This window comes from Cordyceps militaris, assembly GCF_000225605.1.
Source record: "Cordyceps militaris CM01 unplaced genomic scaffold CCM_S00001, whole genome shotgun sequence".
NCBI lineage: Eukaryota > Fungi > Ascomycota > Sordariomycetes > Hypocreales > Cordycipitaceae > Cordyceps > Cordyceps militaris.
Window position 1 is genome coordinate 5,974,164 of NW_006271969.1, and position 14,677 is coordinate 5,988,840.

Below are 14,677 nucleotides of genomic sequence, written 5' to 3' on the forward strand. Positions count from 1 at the left end.
GCTCGGTGCGCTGCATGACCTTTTTTTGTTCAAAACATTCTTGGCGTCTACTTTGGGTGGTTTGGTTTCTCTTTGTTGTTTTTTTGCATGTGGCAAGGGGACCTGGAGTTTTCACGGATCAGGATGCCCTTTTTTCTTTCTTTGTTGGATTTATTTGCGAAGCAAACGTTGGGACAGTATAGTATAGTACGCCAAATGATGCGCTGCCACGATGTATATTGATGCTATCTGCTTTTTGCGATGTCTCTTCTCAGTACCTTTTATCGAACTACTTTGAGTCTACATAATCTTGACTACTCGACTACTCGCCTACTAGTGACACGTAAGCCCAATCTGCCTTGCCTGGGCACTACCTAGCAATATGCCTTTCGTAGTTGCCGAATCCCTATTTCGAATCCCTTGGCTTGCCGCGGGAGCTGATTAGCTACCTACGCACTCATCTCAGTAGTGCACAGCCACTCATCCGGCCCGGCGGCCTGGCTCGCACCCCAATCGCGCGGGGTCCAGAGAACCAGGCAGGTGACTTTTTTTCCCCTTCTTTTTAACTACTTATGTTTTGTTTTAGAAAAACAACGGAGGGGGGCATGAGACAAGTCTTGCGGCAGTCATGCTTTAGAATGAGCGTAGGGCTAGCCCCGCGGCGAAGGTAAAAGAAAGAAGGACGTGACAGCTGCGTGTACGGCTTCCTCCGCAGCGCTCGACAGAACAGAGTTGGTGACTTGCCTGAGCCAAAAAAAAAACTCGTTCGTACACTATTACGTAGCCGAATGTCTTTGCGCAGGTCTTTTGCGAAATCGAACACTACTTGTCGGTCATGCGGGGTGAGAGTAAACGACGAGCCCCTCCAGCGTCGTTCCCGTCGTCTCCCCGAGCTCCCCGCCGCCGGCCGGTATACATCCGTATAGGTATCTTGTCCAATAAACTTTTCGTTCTTGCCCCCCCCCCTTTAGTTCACTCGCGCTGCTGCAGGCGCAACACACACCGACATCTCAGCCGACCCAATCGCTACCCACCAGGGTCGTCATACGAGCTTATTCTTCTCCATTTGCTCGGCTGTCGGGGTCCAATAGAGGGCCTTGCCATGTCCCAGTAGGACTCTGCGCGTTGTTTGCGCGTTGTTTGCCCCAACGGGCAAGACCCTGTCATGACACAGGAGGATGAAGAAAAGAAAGGAAAGCGCGACAAAAGGGCAAGCTACCAGTCCGTCAGTGTCTTGCTTGGGGGGTGGGACTTTACTGACTGGCAACGGTGCCGCCCTTGGCAAGTGAGGAACGAGGTAACACCGGGCTTCTCTTCGTGGCCAAGCGCTAGCGATCCGTCGGGTGTTTTTTGTTATCGTACAATGCAGAATGGCCAAGCGCTGAACGGTTCTAACTCGAGCACTTTGGACTTGCCGTGATCTCTCACTATGAGGATATATTCAGATATCAAGCTATGAATGGGCCGCCAATAGCATCGGCGCTCTCCGTCATGGCCACAGATGCGCCGCGCTAGGTCAATCTAAAACCTGGCCTTGAAGGTTTGTCAGGTAGCTTGGTGGTAGCATTTGGATGCCAATAGATATTGGCACATGGGTGGCCCACGCCGTCGAGGGAATCAGCCAATGTAGTTACAACCTTCATTTGCAGTACATGAGAAATGTGGGCAGGAAAATCGCAGCCAGCATCGGGAAATGCCTTTGGCGGAAAGCGCAAGCCATCCAATATTTTTGCCAAGGCAGTACGTCGGGACAAGGTGCAGTCATTGGCGTGAGAGATATCGGCATCTGATACCTGAGGACGGAGCTAGCCGCAGCAGCATTGCCGCTGCTTGGCAAACTTGATCGACAGGTTGCTCTTCGGCTTCTGGGCGGAACTGAGCAGTCAGAGTGGGCAGCTAGTACTCACTTTTTTCAGTGTACTCCGTACTCTGTACAAATTATAATTTCGACTTTCCCAGCCGCCAATTGGTGCTGTGGAGTACAAGCAGGATGACGAGCGAACAGGCGGTGGTGAAAGCGGCACAAAGAACCCTGTAGTTAACAAGACAGATGGCAAACGCTCGGGCCGGGCGGAACATCGATGTGGCTGAGCTGTTATTATGCCGAATTATGTATCGAAGATGTAATAAGCAATAGTTGGAGATGGCGGCCCAGGGCGGCCCAGTCCGTGCTTTCTTATCGGGACTCTCATACTGCCAGCAGGTACAGAGCAAAAGGTCCTGCATCATGACATGTGGCTCAAAGTGATGGCTCCGCTTCGAGGTCGCATTGATTAAAGTGAGCTGCTGCTGGTCTTGTGGTGGAATTGTTCGTAACTAGCAAATGGAGGTCACAATTTTCAGGAGTTGTCACTGCTGGCGCTGTAAGATTAGGCGATCGCGATGGTGTGGCAAGCGGGATGTTTTGGTACAGCGAATGTCTTACTTGATTATCCCCACCGTATTCGTTTTCTCTCCCAAGATGCAGTGCCTGGGAGAGGTGGACACGACATTGACAAAGACGCAGCCAAGTTTTGAAGTCGGCATAATGGTAGATATAGGTGGGAACCTGCGCAGCGACTCTGCAAGAAGCCAGTGTTACCGTATAATATTTCAAGTATAGTGTGACGGCTGAGGGCAGAGATGGATGCAACAACAGCGACGTTTTGGCGGCCGACAAGGAACCGCAGAACCGCAAGGACAAGTTATTGGTGAGACGAGGTGGAAAGGCGGCGTCCAGCCGTTGAGAGTCCATCTCCTGCAGTGGAGTGCGAAAAAGAAAAGGCGCCGGAAAAAGAAAGGGCGATGGCTCGGCTGTCGGCTGGAGTAGCAGCCATGTACTAATATACATACCTACCTAGGTACCTAACTGGTAGATATCCGCCACAGCGAGTTTTTCATGCAGCTGGAGGAAAGTGGCTACAGGACTTGAGTCGTGCGTTGCCAGCGACGGGAACTGGGGCGAGTTGGTCGTGGTGAAGAAAGCAACCCCTGGTATCGTACCTAGGTGAAGGCTGTACAAATTAGTCAAATTAGAAGAGAGAACAGACGGAGTTTCCCAAACAGGGAAATGGAGTAGGGAAGCACTGACGTGATGAACTGCATACTTGGCAGGTTTGCTTGTGTTACCTGACGATTCGGATATAATATACGACGTATGGTGCCTACCTGACGGCGGCAATGGGTCTGCAGCAATCAACTCGACGGAGCAGGAGGGGGTGGTGAGGGCTTGGTGCTGGGAGTTTGGAAAGCAGTTGAGAATACATTCGTACCCAAGTCTAGGTGCTTCAGTGGTAACTATGGGATGTATCTTAGTACGTACCTGGTACTGATCCGGAGAACAAGGCCGCCCGTTTGGGTTCGTTTGGGCTGGCCAGTGCGCCGGGGGGCAGCCGATACAACGGCAACTGCCAGGGAAGGTCCACCCTTAGGTACTACTGCTTCTTACGGAAACTGGAAACTGCCTCTTGTTACATTGATAATCGTACCTGTCTGTACCTGCCTGTCTCTGTAAGCTAATAATGCAGGTGGGCAGGCAAGCAGGTACCCAGCAGATACATATGTACTTGTGTCCACAGTCCATGTCGTGGGAGCGGGGTTTAGCGAGAGCCAGGCCGAGTACCATTCCAGCCTGCGGCACCCCGCTCTAGACTCGACCAAGGAGCCCCCTACGGCATCCCCGCCAGCCTGCACTTTGTACTCCGTACAGCCAGCCACGGCGCTGGCCACCCACTGCCACCAGTCACCAGCTCGCCCTCCATTTCTCAATTACAGGTACCTATAGGTACCTAGAACCAACGTTAGCAGGTACCACACGCACCACACCGGTGACTTAGTACAGCCCCAGTGCTCGGCCATCGCGCGACAGCCGGCCCGACCTTGATGTTTGCTACTTTTTTCCTTTTCCCTTTTCCTTTTCCTTTTGCTGAATACCTATTCTTCTTCTAACCGATCCTGCCCAAGGCAAACGCCAATGTTCTTGAAGCTGTCAAGCTCCGTTTCATCCTTCCATCCATCTCCTTCCTCTGCTCCTTGTCCCTTTCCTCTCCAGCCAACCCTGCTTTCAGCAGCCCCTTCTTTGCTGACTACCTTCTTCGGCCCTCTCCGCCGTTTCATCTTCATCGCATTTGGCTCACCTTTTCCTGACCTTGCGTCAACGAGTCCTCTCGGCTAAATTCCGTTCTCTCCCCGGTTCTCCGCGGTCTCGGCCAACCACCACCACCAGTGCACACACTCCAAGCGCTTTTGCAGCCAAAGCTAGCACGCCCTCGAGAGCCGTGACGAGTGCCGGGCCTGCCTCCCTTTTTTCTTCATATCTTTGTTTTCTCATCGTGCCAGCAGCGCGCCTAGCCAACGCCTACCCGGCGACACCATCTGCTTGATCCATTAGATTAGGCAGTTCGCCCTCTGATGCTGCGACCCACTGCCCTCCATGGATACTCCGCGTCAGATCGACGCTGATGCTCAGTCGTCCTCTGGCAAACACCCATCGTCAAACGAGTCGTCGCCCGCGCCATCAGCAGATTCTTCAGCTTCCAAACGCTACAGGGCAACCATTGCCGCTCCTGACTGTTGTCGCACTTGCAGGCTACGCAAGGTAAGCAAAGCACCAACCTTCACTCATCCCCGTTGCAGCCCAGCTTCTCAGCGCTCTTGAAACCTTTCGCCGCCTGTCGCCTGCTCGCTTGCTCTCCGCCACGCAGCAGCATGTCCTTGAACGCACTACGCACTTATCGCGGCTTTTCTAACGCTGTGCCTTGTCCTATTTTAGGTAAAATGCACTGGCAAGTCCAATACTGGGCCGTGCACCAATTGTGTACGCCTCGAGCTCGCCTGTAGCTTTCAGAGCACCAGCAATGCGGGTGATTCTCAAGGTACGCGCTTTTTCCGTCTCACTGCCGTCTTCTCACAAACAGCAGCCTGTTTCACATCGTCGGGTAATGCACGCGCGCACATATAACCACGAAGAACAGTGCACAACCCCCTTCTGGGCGAATTGCAATAACTAACAGCCATGTTCCACAGATCGCGTGTCAAGAACCACTCCCAGCGCCAGCCACACCGAGGCCGGCACCCTACGCAAGCGCGCACAGAGAGCCTGTGGTCAATGCCACTCGCACAAGACAAAATGCTCGGGTGATTTGCCTCGCTGTCGACGCTGCGAGGCCAGTAATCTCCTGTGCGAGTATACACCCACCAAGCGAAAATTCACAAGTGTTCGCTACAATGCCGCCAACGGCACCGATGTCGTGTCCACGCCATCCGAGACCGCCGTCAGCATGCAATCTACTGAAGAGGCGTCGGCCAATAGCCCGACGACTAACACCCTTCAGGGCTATTATGTTATGCTCTTAGACCCCAACGTTCTCAACGCCGAGTATGTCGCGCTATCAACCCCCGAGCTACCCGTCCTCGTGCTAATTTGCATCTGCAGGGACAAAATGATTAAGAGAGACATCCTTTCGCGCCATTTTGAAGTATACATGCACTGTCTCTACTGGATGCCGAGTTTGGGGTTTCTCCACCCTCCTACAATATGGCGCCAGATTGATGTACGCACATGTCCACACTAGCTCCTGCGCATCATGGAAACTAACTCTGAGCCTGCATAGGAAATGACACTTCACCCAGCCAAGGCCGCTGCGATATGCTCGGTAACATGCTTCTTTGCTAATCCTGGCGAAGTTGGTCGTGATTTTGGCCAGAGATGCTGCAACCAAGTTGAGGCATATCTCACTCGAAGCATTGATCGATTCTCGGAAGAGTCTCTCATGCTTACCACCCTAAATACACTATTCAACCTCTTTCTCGGCTCTTATGCCAGAGTGTGGACATGTCTCGGCATTGGCTCCCGCATCATGATTGGCTTGCAGGCGAATTGGGATTCCGGGATATACACAGGCCGCTCTTGGGTCGAGCAAGAGAGCTTGCGTCGGCTAGTGTGGCAGAACTTCTACATGGATCGGCTACTCGCCGGAGGCTATGATGAGTATCTTGCAAATCGCAAGGATACCTGGAAGCTCCGGCTACCTTGCAAGGAGGAAGCCTATCGCGGGAACTATGCTGTGCTAGTCGACCGACTACACATGAACCCAACTGTGAACATGGTGGACGCTGGTTTGCATGCTTGGCAGCTTCGGCTGTGTGATTTGAGGCATCGAATTCAGGTGTAAGTGTGGTTCTATCCCACATGGGCAAGGAGCATTCGCGCTAACAACAACGGCAGGGCGGCTAAGCGATTGACTCTTCCTCAAGTCAACGTTTCGCGACCAGAACCGTCGGCGGTCATGTCGGAGATTAGAGCTCTCCAGAATGAACTCGGGCGTTTCCACATGTCGCTGCCCAAGGAGTACAAGCTGAACGATCGGGTCATTGAGCACATCATGGGCACAGAGGAGCGCAACGGCTACATCTACCTGCACTCTCATATTGGTGTCAGCCACGTAGACCTGTATCGCTTTTCTCTGCCAGGCGTGCACGGTACAGCTCCAGATCTTCTGCAACGGCTGCCGCGGGACTTTGTGCTCGCATCGCAAAAGCAGGCGGTCGGGCACTCCATCAGCGTCGCCACATTTTGCGACGCGGTTCGACACGAGCACGAAAGGCACCCCTCCCTACTACCAATTCGATTGACCGGCGATTACTCCATCACACACATGTGCACGCAGGCCATTCGCGTGCTGGTCGTTGCGCTGTGCCACAACCTGTACCATGATCTTGCGGGCAATACGACGAGCCCACCGTGGAGGGGCATAAACTCGCGTGTAGTGACGGAAGCCGACGTGAGAGAAATGATCGACAGCCTGTTTAAAGTGATGGAGCCGTGGAGCCACGTCTCTCGCATCACTAAGCAAGCATACGATGCCAACAGGACCATGGTGGATCACTACTACAGGACGGGAAAGTTGAACGAGACTCCCAACTCGGTGCTGGTTGAGGCGACGCGCTTAAGCATGACTTCGGGTCCAAACGGAGGGTCTATCCTCGGCAGTGGCGACTTGTCTGCGAATGAACAATGGAGTGCCAGCGTCAACGTGCCTTCGCCAGACGACGGGAGCCTGAACGGCGCAGTGAATCTTGGGTTCGAGATGGAAAGCGGACCGCCTGGTGTGCCGCTCTTTTTGGAGCAGGCACGGATGGCGCCGCTGGAAGATATAGGGCTGGGGTTGTACGACGGCGACAACTCGTTTGAAAACTCTCCGCTTTCTGATTTTTCCAGGGACATGAGCAGGGTTATCCAGGAAGACGAGCGGCTTACGCCTGGTGGAGAGCAGGTGATAATGTCAGAGCGCACATACAGCGACAAGGATGTTTCGGCGTACCTGCGGCATCAGCAGCGTCAGGTGAATGGGTACTCGAACAAGTATCTGAATGGATCTTCGGAGGGGTCGCAATTTCTGTATCCAGGTCGTTTTTGAGAAGCATGATGCTTGCAGAAGATTTGGAAACTTGTCACGACTTTTGTTGGATTTTGGGCTATTTATCCAGTGGGGATGACACGATGATGACTGGCGTTTGCGAGTAGAGATAAAACGGGGCTCATAAAGGGACCCTTTCGGCGTATATTCTTTCTTGTTGGATAGTCTGCCCTTGATTAGGTAGCAGTTGATACCCCATGAATTCGACGGCGTGTTGGTATGTATCTTCTGGAAAAGGGAGCAACTCCGGAGCTGCAATGCTAATTCACCGATGCACGGACTATGGACATGTGATGTTAGTGATGTGAGATGTGCTGCGAGGATAGAAGCCAAGAGCCATGACTTCTGCATGTGTATCGTAGTATGACTACAAGTTGATGCGGAAAGTATTGCAATTTTGTACATGAATATTGCTACGGAAGGTATTGCTTCATCATTTGCTAGTGCTCCCAAACGCGGCAAAGAGGCGCAGGAGCAGCCCGAAAACGTCGAAGTGCCAAGAACGGTGGTGGGGTGGTGGCTGAGATGAGATGGACGGCAAGGTTTATTATGCACGTATTTCTTGTCTTGCTCTTCTCCCTTTCGTGCGGTTCTTTTTTNTTTTTTTTTTTCTGGTGCTCCTTCAGCCTATCCGATTAAGGTTTTAGTTGTACTAATTCAATACGGCAACGGCGACCGGGCCAATGAGATTGGCACATCCTGGCACCTGTTGAGGGATGTGCGGAGTAAGCCAACGTGGCAGCCTTGCTCGATTGAATTTGTAGGTACAATGTAACTAGTTAGATGAATGCGCCGCAAGATGGAAGAGTTCTTTTGCAGGGAGCAATGGGACTCGCCGTCAGCCAGGCCAGGGAGGGGCGAAGTCGTGGGCCGGGTGGGCCGGCCCATTGGAACGGCTTGCCCGCTTGCGCCCAGTAGGGAGGGACAGGGAGCAGGGAGCAGGAGCACAGGCTGCACAGCCCTACAGCGTACGAAGACAAGAGCTGATGAGCAAGGGGAGTGCATTGTGCCAAGTGATTTTCCGAGCAACCGTAACTAGCTCTAGAGTATTTGCGGATTGTACCGAGTATTAGGAATCAAAGATGAAATGCTCGTTCTCTGTACAGGTGAAGTGATTTCATTCGCCAAAAGGACTTTCGAAGCTCTCTGTCCTCTCCTATCAGCTGCACCGCTGTGATAACAGGTAGGTAGTATGTAATTTGTAGGTAGGTAGGAGTCGCAACAAGCCACAAGCCACACGCCACAAGCGTTAGTTGCGTTCCTTATCGGCTCTTTCCTATAATTTTCCTTCCCTCCCTTCCTTCCTCCTTCGACATTACCCATAATCCCTGCGAGACTCTATAGGTTTAGAGCTCTTCGTCCTTCTCTTTCTAACCCTCTCTCGCTCTCTTGTCTCTGCTTTCTTGGTCTCCTTTTCTTAATCGGCCATTTCTTTTTTGGAGTCTCGCTCCCGTGTCTGTGTTCCACCAGGCGCAGCAGCGAGGCCATCTCACACTCCCTCCCCTTTTTTTTCGCCGTGGTACATCCGCTTTTCTAACCCTCTGCGTCTCCTTTCCTCCATCGACGCGACGGCTTCCTCCCGGACACGATCATCGTCGAATTTTCCAACCAAAAGCTTACCCGGGCGCAACACCAACGAGACCGAAATAAAAGAGCACCACCGGCAATGTTGGCGCAGGTCCATCGCAACAAGCGGAGCGCCGCTGTTGCCTCTGTGCTCTTCATCGCCCTGCTTGTCTACACATGGCACTCCCTCAACCTCGAATCGCTGCTGCCCGCGCCGTTGCTACACGGCGGCCACAACCAGGTCCCCGTCGTTGCCGCCCGCATGCACGAGGTGACTTGCCCAGGACCGATTGGCGAGCAGCTCCCCTCCAAGCGCGTCCCCGTCGTCCGCGGCCGCAACGTCTCCAGCACCACCCACGGCCAGACCCTCTCCGTCCCCAAAGTCGTCGTCCTCATCTTTTACGGCCGACGCAACACCGTCTCCATTCTTGACTGTTACCTCAAGGTACGAAGACGAGGCCCTACCCCGTTCGCAAGAACCCTCGCAGCTGCTTCTGACTGCCCGGATTAAAAAAATCCAAAGCTGACCTTGTATACTAGCGCAACCTTGTCAGCAACGGCGGTCTCATTGACGAAGTCATCTGGCTGCGGCGAACCGAAAAGGAAGAAGACATCGAATTTCTCCAAAAACTTCTCGACTCCGAGCCCCATTACAGCAAGCGAGATGTGGACCGCACAGACGCATCGGGCTTTGCCAGTGCCTATGACGAACTAGACAACGACACGCTCTACCTCAAGATTGACGACGATGTGGTGAGTACACAGCATTGCCATGCGCCCCCCACCCTCTACTTTGTCACACTATCTAATCACATGCGCAGGTTTTTATCGACGACAATGCTATCCTCTCCCTCGTCTGCACCAAGCTCACCCATCCTGAGTATTACATTGTCTCTGCCAACGTCGTCAACCAGCCCATGATCAGCTGGCTGCACTGGAATCTTGGTGCAGTCCTTCCTTACCTGCCCGATACCAAGAACCCCTACCCGAAGCTCAAACCTGGCCAGCAAGTCGATTGGCGTGCCTCGACGCTGCCCAAGTACAAAGGCCCCGACGATATGGCCATTCTCGAGTGGAACTCGCCCGACAAGAAGAAGCACCGTTGGCTACCCATCCGCAATCGTAAGGACCATATCCTAGATGGAACTCCCATTGTCAACACCGAGTACCATGCCTTTGGTAAAGGCCTCGGTCACTGGCAGATTGCTGCCCAGCAGCATTACAGCTTCTTCGAGAACTTGGAGAACAAGGAGCTCCATAGGTACAAATTCAACGTGTGGGACTTTCAGCTGAAGCGCCTCGGCATCCAATTCATGGCCATTATGGGCAAAGACATCAACGGCGCCAAGCCCATTGGCCAGGATGACGAGCAGCACTTTTCCGTCACCATGCCTGAGAAGTCGGGCCGCGCTGCTGTGGCAGATGGTAGAGCCATTGTCGCCCATTACAGTTTTGGTCCGCAGTCTGAGCAGCTGCCCACGACAGACATCCTAGACCGGTACCGGTCGTATGCCGCCGAAAATATTTGCGGAAAGCCCATGCTTTGGTCCCCTGAAGAGGATGCTGCCACGGTGCCCCCATCATAGGGACCGTGGCTTGACCAGAGACGAGAACAAGCCAATGCATGACGTGCTTTGTATCGCACATAATATTCTTGTTTTATTTTATCATTTATTTATTATACTTCATAGCGCAAAATCGGTGGTTTTGATACACGAAGGAAAGGATGCGAGAGTGGTGGAGAGCCAGCGCACAGCATATCAGCAATAAAACGCCTTGTGGGCCGGCGCTTTGGGAGTCATGGATGTTTTTTTTGTTTTTTTTTCCTTTTCTTCTTCTTCTTATTCTTCTTCTTCTTCTTCCTGTCTGTCTTGTACAGGAGGTTTTACTGGCTTTGGGTTTTTTTGGTTCATATGGATTGTTGTCGAAGAGAGCTGCACTCATCGTTATGGAATGTTGTCGGAGAGGGCTGCACTCATGGTTGTTTGTATTATTCCCTGTATTATGATTTAATCATGTTAATTCTTTGCACCTTTTTCAACCCATTTAGTGGACATGGCATGTCGACGTACAAACACTCATCCCTCCTATCTCCCTCACAATATTTTCTGCTGGTCAGTCTGCTTGGGGGGCCAGAGACGCGGGCGGGCCTTGGCTGCTCCTGCGATGCTACATCCCCCCCCACCAAGTGGTAACCGACACACGCGCGCGCACGCGACTGGAATGCTGCCCCGTGAATTCCCCAACCTACAACAATGACGGAGGGGGAGGGGCTGGATGAGACAAGAAAAACAAGTTTTGACGACTGGTGCAAGACAATAGTGGAGTTGGCCAAATAAACAAACAACGTCATGCTACACGACAGATTTCGATGAACCAACAGTGATGCTTGAGACAGACGAGCAAATCAAAGGTTGCATGACATGACAATCACAATGTTCAAAAAGGTATAGGAGCGACAATGTAAAAGGGCAATACGGGTCAAAGCAAACACGCATCAACGCACTTGTACTATGTATTATACACTATGCCAAATATACAGCTATAATCAGGTATTTGCCACAGCCGGAGCCCAAGTCTTGCGGTAAAAAAAACCCAAAAATAAAAACGCAGGCTGTAAATCGGTGACCAGGCTCACGGGCTACCCTCTCCTTCAGTCAGGCTGTAAAAAGCGGTGCTGTTGTCGGTTCAAGATCCAGACTTTGTCCCTGCCGCTCAAACAAATCCGCCAGTCGTAGCGGACATAGTCGATAGAAGTAAATCGAAAATTGCGCGCTTGTGCAAAGTGTCGAGATTAGAGAAACCCAGCAATGAAGAAAAGGAGCATTTCAAAGAAGGGGGAAAGAAAAATAAGGATTGTATGTCTTGGTTGCCACGTAAATGGCTTGTGTATCCTGAAAAAGAAAAATGTCGTCAAAAAAGGTCGTCGGTTATGGTGATGAAGGTAACTGGGGCAGTCTTTTCGATGCCCATTTGTTGTAGGCTAAGCAGTCATGGTTATTGTCGTCTATTGAAACAGGCTGCGATCCTTTTCCTTTAGGCCGCCAATCTTGTCCATGTCGATGGACTGGAACTGGCCCTTGGCTTCCTTCTCATAGGCGGGAAGCTGCTCTTCTCGTACAGGTTCGAGGCCAACAGCGGCATTGTCGCCGACTCTGACAATGAGGACGCGGCCGCTCTTGCGGCGACCGTCGTCGCCCTGCTCGTCGGGGAAGGTGATGTGAATCTCGGGAACGTTGTCGGGAGAGTCGGGAGGCGAGTTGGGGTTCTGCAGCATAGGTTGGCCGTCGCGGCCAATGACAACGATGCTGGAGCGGCCGTTGTGCTTGGTCTCAATGGTGAGGCTGTGCTGAAGCATGGGCTCCTTGCTGGCGTCGTTGTAGGTAGGCAGCGACTGGTTGCGGAGCTTCTGGAGGCGGCGGGAGCGACGGAAGAAGTAGAGGGTGGAAATGAGAATGATGGAGACAAAGGCGAGAACGAGGACGGTGATGAGGGCGTTGATCATCTTGTCGGAACCATCTTCGGAGTTGGAGTTTCGGGAAATGAGTCGACGGAAGGGCTCCAGGCCAGACGTCTCGTCGCGGTCAATAATGATTGGGCGATGGGCTAGGGCAGTATTAATTGTGCCGGCGCTGCGAGCAGCAAAGTTCTTGAGGGGGGCGGTAGGTGCCATGACTTGGCGTGGAGGTATCGAGACGAGATGTGCTCAATATTATAAATGAAGGACAGATAGTTTGAAGTCGTGGGAGGCTATTGATGCGAACGCGGGGTTAGTTGGGCGATTTAAAGAGCATGCAGAAGCAAATAGTATGAGGAGTAGTTGGCGAGTATTGAGAGACGGTGTTGAATATATTGGAAGCTGCATTCTCGAGGCATTCCTGCCAGAGGCCAGGACAGACTGTGGTTGGACGGAAGGGCGGTAACAAAGCAAGGCGCAGGCAGGCTAAAAATGGATGTGCAAGTAAAATGTGAGACGTACGTCAAGTGTTCGGAACAGGATTTTTTCTGCTTCTCTCCGGTTAGAATGAGCGTCGTGGTTGGATCAGAGGCCAGCGGGTGGCAGGAAGGATAGGACGGGCGCCAGCTGAAGGAATGAAGCTGAGCAGCACCAAGGAGCGGTTGGAGTTCTGATCAACGAACGTCCAGTGTAAATGGATTTTGTTTTTAGAAAAGCATAGCAGGGAGAAAGAAAGACGAAGGCGCGAAAAATGAGGGACGGCCTTCTGGGAGGAAAAGAGTGTATTGTTTGTCTGGTCGAACTTGCCAAGTCGAGGAGGCGTGAGGAGGAAGGAAGGGAAGAAGGGGGCGGAGACGGGGTGGGTGGGCCGTTGTTGGTGAGAGCGAGGCAGTGACGGGAGGCGGAGAGGGCAGTGAACGGCGCAAACTACTGGTATCCGTAACAATGGAGGAATTTAGTGTGCCTGTGCCTGTTTTCTTCTCGTGCCCTGGGCTCATCCCTGCCTGCACTTTACTTGCAGGGTTTTCTGCATCTCTGAGCTTGGGCGCTTGTTTACTGGCCCTCGGCCTTCCAGCGCACCTTGCAGGCGGACCGTCAGGCACATGAACAGGAACAGGCTTAGCGTCCCATATCCGATTGGCTGGGGTACTTGGTGAAAAGTGGATTGCCCACCGTGCCCCCTTGTCCAGAGAGCGGCCGAGAACTTTTTGTCCGCCATTTCGCATTTCACCGTCCAGCCGGCTCTTTTGAGCAAATGATTGTTTTGTTCCGCATGTACGGGTAACGAGGCAAAGACGACTTGCGAAAGAAGGGACCGCTCGGGTTGATCCCGCAAGCCTCTCCCGAGGTCTCCCACCCCGCGGGCCAGGTTCCCGTACTTGCAACAACGAACAACAAGCCTCCCCACAAACCCAATGTATTCCGCGAGCAAACACGAACAGGGAAAGAAAACAAGGCCCCAGATGCTGGGAAATGAGATGGTCCCTCGAGAACTGGGCGCCACCATCCATTGGCTGCAGCCCCCCTGATCTATACGGAGTGGGTAGCGCAGGGGCTTGAGCGACAACGTTGGTGGCTGCCATGGAGTGACACTATCAGAGGCACCATCGGTCGGCTGTCACAAGACCCCTTTTTTGTTTCGCATCTCAGCAATAAATAAACTAACTAGTTATTAATATACAGTAAACCGAGGGAACAGACCTGCATTCTGCATTGCGCCTTTCCTCGAGTTACAACACTTCGATCTGCGTCTCTACAAACCAGCAGCTCCCATGTGTCCAACGTTAGATGAAAGACTGCGTAACTATCCGCAGACACAGTCACATACTATTGTCCGTACTTCCAGCATTCGTATTTGAGCCTCTTTCTTTGCCGCCGTACCTTTTCCCCGTCACGCGGCATGACGTGCATCCGATTGTCCATGCATCCATGCATTATCCAACCCGGCGCCTAGCAATGAACCATTCACCCCAATCACCCAATCACCGTGCAACTCGCACCCCACACCGTCGCGTACGTACCCTTTTTGTCCTTTTTGTTTCCCCGGATTTCATCCCGTTAACCAAATTTTAACTACGGAGTAGCATAGGTATCCGTTCTGTTACAGACTCAGGGCGTTTATGGGCTCCACCCTCGGCGTGTCAGGACCCTGCGAGCCAGATCGACCGAAACCGCTTTCCCCAGGTTCCGAGTCGATGGCTGGCTTGCCATCAAAGGAACGGCGCACATGGGTTGACGGTTTCAAGTGGTGGATTTGATATCAGCGGAATTGCATAAA

General features: G+C 52.6%; 4 protein-coding genes across 4 annotated transcripts; 3 read left to right on the forward strand and 1 right to left on the reverse strand.

The window, feature by feature from the left end:
- Positions 1-4,390: 4,390 nt before the first annotated feature.
- On the forward strand, positions 4,391-7,376 carry CCM_01848 (Fungal transcriptional regulatory protein; the record flags this gene model as incomplete). Its single annotated transcript, XM_006667002.1, has 5 exons — positions 4,391-4,555; positions 4,730-4,832; positions 4,984-5,510; positions 5,571-6,127; positions 6,185-7,376. The coding sequence occupies 5 exons, from the start codon at positions 4,391-4,393 to the stop codon at positions 7,374-7,376; spliced, it is 2,544 nt and encodes an 847-aa protein (XP_006667065.1).
- Positions 7,377-9,042: 1,666 nt separating this feature from the next.
- CCM_01849 (uncharacterized protein) lies at positions 9,043-10,528 on the forward strand (the record flags this gene model as incomplete). The annotated part of the gene is made up of 3 exons (XM_006667003.1): positions 9,043-9,387; positions 9,483-9,695; positions 9,764-10,528. 3 exons carry the CDS (start codon positions 9,043-9,045, stop codon positions 10,526-10,528), a joined length of 1,323 nt encoding a protein of 440 aa, XP_006667066.1.
- A 1,421-nt stretch (positions 10,529-11,949) lies between these two features.
- Positions 11,950-12,615, reverse strand: CCM_01850 (uncharacterized protein; the record flags this gene model as incomplete). The annotated part of the gene is made up of 1 exon (XM_006667004.1): positions 11,950-12,615. The coding sequence occupies one exon, from the start codon at positions 12,613-12,615 to the stop codon at positions 11,950-11,952; it is 666 nt and encodes a 221-aa protein (XP_006667067.1).
- A 1,740-nt stretch (positions 12,616-14,355) lies between these two features.
- On the forward strand, positions 14,356-14,635 carry CCM_01851 (uncharacterized protein; the record flags this gene model as incomplete). Its single annotated transcript, XM_006667005.1, has 2 exons — positions 14,356-14,412; positions 14,489-14,635. 2 exons carry the CDS (start codon positions 14,356-14,358, stop codon positions 14,633-14,635), a joined length of 204 nt encoding a protein of 67 aa, XP_006667068.1.
- Positions 14,636-14,677: the final 42 nt, after the last annotated feature.